Source organism: Euphorbia lathyris, chromosome 5 (genome assembly GCF_963576675.1).
Source record: "Euphorbia lathyris chromosome 5, ddEupLath1.1, whole genome shotgun sequence".
Taxonomy (NCBI): domain Eukaryota; kingdom Viridiplantae; phylum Streptophyta; class Magnoliopsida; order Malpighiales; family Euphorbiaceae; genus Euphorbia; species Euphorbia lathyris.
This window is the reverse complement of record NC_088914.1, coordinates 65,657,480-65,664,288: the sequence shown is the minus strand read 5'-3', so window position 1 is coordinate 65,664,288 and position 6,809 is coordinate 65,657,480. Positions and strand designations below refer to the sequence as shown.

General features: G+C 36.5%; 1 protein-coding gene across 1 annotated transcript; it reads right to left on the bottom strand.

Moving 5' to 3' along the window:
* Positions 1 to 1,005: 1,005 nt before the first annotated feature.
* Positions 1,006 to 6,293, bottom strand: LOC136229110 (glycine-rich domain-containing protein 1). The gene is made up of 9 exons (XM_066017679.1): positions 6,137 to 6,293; positions 5,640 to 5,811; positions 5,169 to 5,286; positions 4,820 to 5,074; positions 3,656 to 4,111; positions 2,821 to 3,353; positions 2,314 to 2,512; positions 1,918 to 2,073; positions 1,006 to 1,806 (listed from the first exon to the last, which is right to left on the bottom strand). The coding sequence occupies exons 2-9, from the start codon at positions 5,795 to 5,797 to the stop codon at positions 1,231 to 1,233; spliced, it is 2,451 nt and encodes an 816-aa protein (XP_065873751.1). The 5' UTR covers positions 5,798 to 5,811; positions 6,137 to 6,293; the 3' UTR covers positions 1,006 to 1,230.
* Positions 6,294 to 6,809: the final 516 nt, after the last annotated feature.

Genomic DNA, 6,809 nt, shown 5'->3' with positions numbered 1-6,809 from the left:
CCTGACACGGCGTGTCGGAATAGCGACACATTGTGTCATTCGATTAAATGAGAAGCAGAAACTTTCCAACAAATTCACACGGCGTGTGGAAATAGCCACACGACGTATGGGCTCTGTTTTCGCATAAAGAGTATTCTCTTTGCTTCAGTGTGTTGCTCATTTGATCTGACTTCTTCCACCACTAGTCTCTTCTCATTTAATTGAACAGATGTCCGCATCAATTTTCATTTAAAATTTATACTATACTTTATTTGTAATTGTTTTTGAAACACATTGAATATCTTAAAGGAGGAAAAATATGACTCATCGAACATTATAACTAATTATTTCCCGAGAAAGTGCAAGAAAAACTAATGATTTATATCTCCACGCTCAAATTTATGTTATAGTGAATTGCATTTGACAGTTTCTAAAATTAAGAATAGGACGATGTTAAAAATTCTTAAAGTTTTTTTTTTTTTTTGAAGTTTTTTTAAAAATAAAATAATTATATCATTAAAGTTATTTACATAGTTTGCAAATAGTATACCACTAATGAATAAATATAAGGACAAGCCAATGAGGGTTGGTCCGAGTGGTAATCTCTGCGTGAAAGGTTTGAGGTTTGATACCCACTCCGTTAAAATTTAGCCCTCATTGGTAGGTAATCAATAAAATATTGTATTTTTTATTTGACTATACTGGATGAATTTGGGGAGCATTGTTTAGTATTGTTAACTAAGCCTTTGAGTAATTTCTAGCATAGGCTTTACTATTTCACTTCTATAAGATTTTATACCAATGGATTACTCTCTTTTGGAAGCTTAGTACCATTTCTATACCCTAATCTTTTTTCATTCTCAAATCAAATGGTATACGAATATTATACACACAGTGAAATATATTTGAATTCTACAGCAGTTTCCAACAAATTCACTGCTCAATAAAACTCATAGATATCATGAAAACCAAAGCTGAATAGATCGCTGCTCTTTTCTTAATAAGTTTATTAGTTTAAAGCCAATAGACAGAAAACAGAAGTAACCATTTTTTTTACTACAAACTTCATGTAATACACCATATACAAAAGAAATATTACCATCACATTTTCACATACAGTATTGCTCCATCATACTTGTAATTATGATACTTTTATTTTTTACTTATATTTGTTTGTGTAGTTTTTCAATGATCCTTATTAAGATTGATTTGATCCTTAGAGCTTCGAGGAGTTCATGAATTTTATATTGATCAAGCTGCTACAGCTTCAGTTGCAGGAAAGGGTGATTCTTTTGGACAAGCATCATCAATGTGGATCATGCCGCCACATCCACCACTACAACCTCCTCCACCTCCACATCCACTGCCACAACCGCCACCACAGCCTCCACTTTTTGCCATGCCCCCGCATTCACCACTGCATCCTCCGCCACATCCTCCACTTTCTATCAAGCCTCCACAATTACCACCACAACCGCTACCACAGCCTCCGCTTTTAATCATGCTTCCATCACCGCCACAGCCACTACCACAACCACCACCGCAGCCTCCAGTTTTGATCATGGTTCGACAACCGCCGCCACAGCCACTACCACAGCCTCCACTTTTTACTGAATTCACATTTAACTCGAGTTTAGATTCAGTGGAAGGAACCTGAATGAGTTGTTTGGCTTCCTCATGAAACCCACTGACCTCTTCCACTTTATCATCTAACTCCTTCAGACTTTCTCCCTTAACTAGGAAGCCTCCATGTCCTTCATTCTTCAAAATATCAGTGAGTATAAAGGCTGAAATGATCACAGACAACACCAACCTTTCTTCTTTCACCTATTGATTCATTTCAAAGAGTATGTGCTTTAGGTAGAGAAAAGGGGATAAAGTTGTCCTCTTAACTGAAAGTTCTAGTCATGCTTAATGAGAAAGCAGCACTATATATACCTTGATTGATGCTGACTTTAAGTCGAGCAATGCCATTGATTTTCCATATGGATCCTCTGGAGAAAATTCAACAGCAGTGATAAAGTTTTGTTCATTTCTCTGCTTCTTATACTCTTTGGCCTCAAAATCCAGCTTTCTTCCCTTGAAAAGTTTTATCTGAACCAAGAACATAAATGCAATAATGAATCAGTTCAATCCTAAGTTTATATACGCCAACCTCAACCTTCTGTATCAACATGACTGACACCGTTGAAGAGGCTTAATATTATGCAACCATAGTATGATTTGTTACTACATCATCAAACGTATTGAAGATTCAAAAGAGAATTTCGGAATAAGAACGCACATTCATAGAAATGATTCTAATAGGAGATAGTGATGGCAAAATATAATTACCATCCTGCTGCCTATATGCTCAAAGAGATGACCAACTTCATTGGATTTTGCTTTCAGCTGAAGGCTCCACTGTGAATCCATCAACGACCACTGAGTCCCCACAAACTCTGCAAGTGCATGTGTTTCACCAGATTTTGTAGCACCAATCACTTGTTTCTTCTGAATGCTCTTGTCCTTTTCTGTTGTCTTGTTTGAGCCCCTGGAGCATGATCCGAAACAGCAAAGGATAAACTAGTGCTTCATAATAATACATGGAAGATACTAGACAGCAACAGTGACTAATAGGACAAATACCATAGACCTAGGTGATGTGAACTTAACATATTGACTGATGTAAAATAGTTGAGAAACAAGATACCAATATATGTAGATTTATAGATGGAAAACAGTAATTGCAACTTGAAGTGTTTTTATTGTCAAACTTAAAATGTCACGGTAATTAATTTCAATGGACATGCATGGACCTAAATTGTAATAGTAAGTCATAAGTTGTAGACACAAGGTTACCTCATTTGCAGGCTGATGATTTCAGTATCAATTTCATCAGTGATGTTTGTCCAGCCCTTCACATGTTGAATCTTTCCAGGAAGAGGGAAAAAACAAGAACTAAGTGATTGAGGACGAACCATGTACAGCACACGTGGTGCTTCCGTTGGAACAGTAAAAGAGATGGCAATTCGCAGGCAGATTGGGTTTGAGCTCATGCCCCCAGAACTGGGCAACAAGTCTACCCATTTTTCCTCAGCAAGTTTAGATACTGGATTCAGAAAGTCTTGCAAAGACAATGAAGCAGTACCCATCGTTTTAAATCCCCTGGTTACTAGTAAGTTGGAAGGTGAATTTGAAATAAGTTCAAAATGTAGCTCTCCCTTAGGTTCACACTGGAAAGAAGCAACCTGTTTCTCCCTGGATTTTGATAGAATAGATAATTTCCGTTTGACATTGAAGAAAGCATCAGGCTGCTTCTTACTAAAGGAAACCAGGAGGCTTCCCTTGTGCTCATCTGGTATGTTTTTAACTCCCACAATCTCCAAGAAGACCTGAATAGACAGAAAATGTAAACCAGAAAATATTATAAAAATTAAAAACTTTTTTTGGTCTAAAATGAAGCTATATTCTTCCCTCTCACAGTATTTTAATTTACTAATTCGATTCTAGCTTTGGAAATAGGATTTATAGAAATCATTCACTTAGAAAAACACTCTAGTAGAAAAGCTAAATCCAAACTACACCAAAGAGTCATTATCATTGCCGATAGCTTTTAATATAAATGTTCCATCTGACTTAGGTATGATAAAGAACTTGAAATGTATTATTAAGGAAAAAGATGGTAGGAGAGTACCTCCACAATCTTCAACTCTGGAAGTTGAATTATCTTCTGATTATCGTTTTCCGAAGGTGCATCCTTTCTTGAGACATACGGCAGAAATGGAACATTTGTAATTGGAGATGGTTCACTGCCTCTATACATTGCTCCTGCCTTCCAATACCTTGTGCCAAATGTCTGTTCCCACTGCTTTGTAGTTCCAGAAAATCCAGTATCCAACTTCTTTCCCTTAGTCCTGTCTGAGTCCATGTCATCATGCTCTAATATCTTTCCAAGTGCTTCATTCAGATCTTTACAGTAAGAAACCGGATGCAACTGGTGTGTGTGCCAAATAAGATCAATGTCATAAGTTGGAACACAAAAGCATCTAATGGATCGTTCCCTGTTTCTCTTAATTAGGTACAGAAATCCCTTGTATCTGTCCACAGCTTCTTTAAGAAAAATATCATTGTTCACATGGGGTCTAGAAACCTGTCAAAATTAAGAGAAAAAAAATAAATTTTATGCAAGTGGCTTTGCAGATTTTCTTCTTTATAAAAAGGATTAGCTGACAGTAGCTTCCACTCAACAAAATGGATGATCTCAGAACTGCACAGTGCTTTTAACTTGTCAGTTATCACTACTCATGTCAGGTGCAGGAACGAAGAGCATCAAAAAAAATTATTGACATATAAATTTTTGAAACATTATTACAAATGACACCACAATCAAACTAAGAGAACAAGAATTTTTCGAAAATAACACATTGAGCTTCAGAAAGCCTTAGTCAAAACTATTAGAATAAACAATTTGTTAGAAACTTGAAAAAACTGCCTAGGTTTCTTGAATCTTAATGAAATAGCAGCTTCCAAAGAAAATTCCTTCAAGTTTTCTTTCAACATAGAGGACAATAAGTTCTTGTTCTAAATTTTCAACCACAAACAAGATATCTAGTTAACTCAATCATGAAGGTGTACAGCTATGACATGTATGCCAAACACACATCATATACCAAGAGCTCTGTGCACGGAAACTCTTCTTCACTAATGTTTCCATGTTTCTGTTTTTGTTTCCATTTCTGTTTCCTAGCTATAATTTTTTATAAATAACGTTTCCAAGTGTCAGTTTCCGTTGTTGTTAACAATTCTGCATGTGGCTCAAGAGTCAAGAGTTTTAAAGAAAAAGTTATCTTTTGATTACCTGATAATGAAAAGGACTCTGCCTTTTAACTGCTGAAACCAAATCATATGTGGTGCATTTTTCAATGGCTAACAGTTTTTCATTGGTAGCTGCAGACAAAGCTCTTGTTAAGTCAAAGACGTAAGGCTCATCTGGATACAGACTATTCCATTTTTCTTCAGTTTCCTTCCAACAATTCCCATTAACAGAAGATACTACATTGGAGTTATCCAGCATCCTTCCATAAAGTTCCTCGCAGTCAGTTTTATACCTTATCTGCATACAAAACAAAGAAACAGAAATTGAAACCTCAATATGATATTCCCAAGGTAATTTGCTAATTTATATATATCCAGTTTAAGAAGCTTACTGGATTAAGCCTATGACAATGCCAAACCCATTCACAGTCTAATGGAACAACCAAAGGCCCTTCGAAAATTGGTGACTTAGAGTGTTCAGCAAGCATGGGAAGCCAGCAAGCATTGTACCTGAAATCCGCACTTATTTCTCATTTTGGAAATCTCTCAAGATATTAAGTTACTGATCAAAGTAGAGATATGTACAACTGCTTCTTAACAAATTCAGAGGAACTTTAACCTCGCAGCAGTTACCAAATGAATGCATAAACTATAAAGGGGGAGGGGGAACTTGTGCCAATGAACAACAAAAAAAAAAAAAAAAAAAAGCAGACATCTGATATTCTGCTTCAAATCAAATCAAATGAAAATTGGACAAACATTAGATGTGTCAAAGGCCAAAAGAAACAGAAGTCAACTTATGAATTTTTTTTTTCCAATTGAAGTCAACTTATGAATTTGATTATTGCGTAACGAGCACATACCTATAGATAGCATATTCAAGAGCAGGACCTTCATAAAGATAACGATTCTTATCAACAGCTGCAAGAAAATGAAGATGCTGTTTGGCTGCAGGCAAAAGGTCCACACATATTGCTAATTTTTGAGCTTCAAGCCACTCTGATTGTTGTTGAATCTCCATTTCTCAAATCTCACCTAAGTCAAAATAAACCAACTCAGCAATCTCAAAACCCAATATAACAATGATTTCGTGATTATCAATAGAAAACATACAATTCTTTCCATTTATCACAATCTTATCAACTGAAAAGAGAAAATTTCGCACAAGTATCTGATGATCGAAGTTTATGTGTTCGCAATTTCCAAATTTTCAAACAAAAAGATCTCTCGATTTTCCCTAAGCAAGCAAATGTCCTTCGCACTCAAGTTCTCGATAACACAGTTGACTACTCAGCAGGATCAGATTATCATGAATAACAAAATGAGCAAAAATTAATGTCTATTTCCACTAAGCGCATACCAGAATGAGCAGTGATTTTCCAGCTATTTCTGGTCACTGAGGACTGATCGGCGATTGCCGGAAATTTTCCCGGCGGGAGTAGAAATACTATGTATGTGATCAAGCTACTGCTTCCTCAATGAGATTTTTTATTCCATAGATAAATGATTCAGACAAGTATTTATAGTTAGCTAGATAATAGCATAATTGACGGGGTTTTATATCTAACACCGGGTGTTAGAAACACCCCCCTCTCAGATTGCGCCATGTGGCACAATTTGGGATTTTGTGCCACATGGCACAATCTGGGTGGGCCGTTAGCCAACACCGAGTGTTGGATTTTTTTGAATAATCGACAGTATTTGATAGTACTACCTCCTAAATGACAATTTTATCCGTAGTACTTAACAACCAACAAAAGAAAACCTATCCTGGGATCAGTCTAGGAAAGCTGACCTCAATCCTATCTTCTAAAAGAAGGGAAGAGAGAAAGGTAGGAGGATCAGAAAGGATAGTGACGCCCAGCATCCCCTCATGACCAGCCGCTGCCAAGCGATCAGCAACCCAGTTCTGCTCTCTGAAAATGTGGCTGAACTTTATGACTTCAAAGGAAGAGCAGAGTCTTTTAATAGCTTTGATAAGGTTTCGGCTATTAAGACAAATAGTTATCAGAAATCATTTTGATGGCCTCCAT

Coding starts and splice junctions, on each gene's coding strand:
- LOC136229110 (XM_066017679.1), bottom strand. CDS start 5,797: ATGGAGATTCAACAACAATCAGAGTGGCTTGAAGCTCAAAAATTAGCA. Junction 4,112..4,819: donor AGAGTCCTTTTCATTATCAG/GTAATCAAAAGA, acceptor TAATTTTGACAG/GTTTCTAGACCCCATGTGAA. Junction 2,513..2,820: donor ATCATCAGCCTGCAAATGAG/GTAACCTTGTGT, acceptor ATCATGCTCCAG/GGGCTCAAACAAGACAACAG.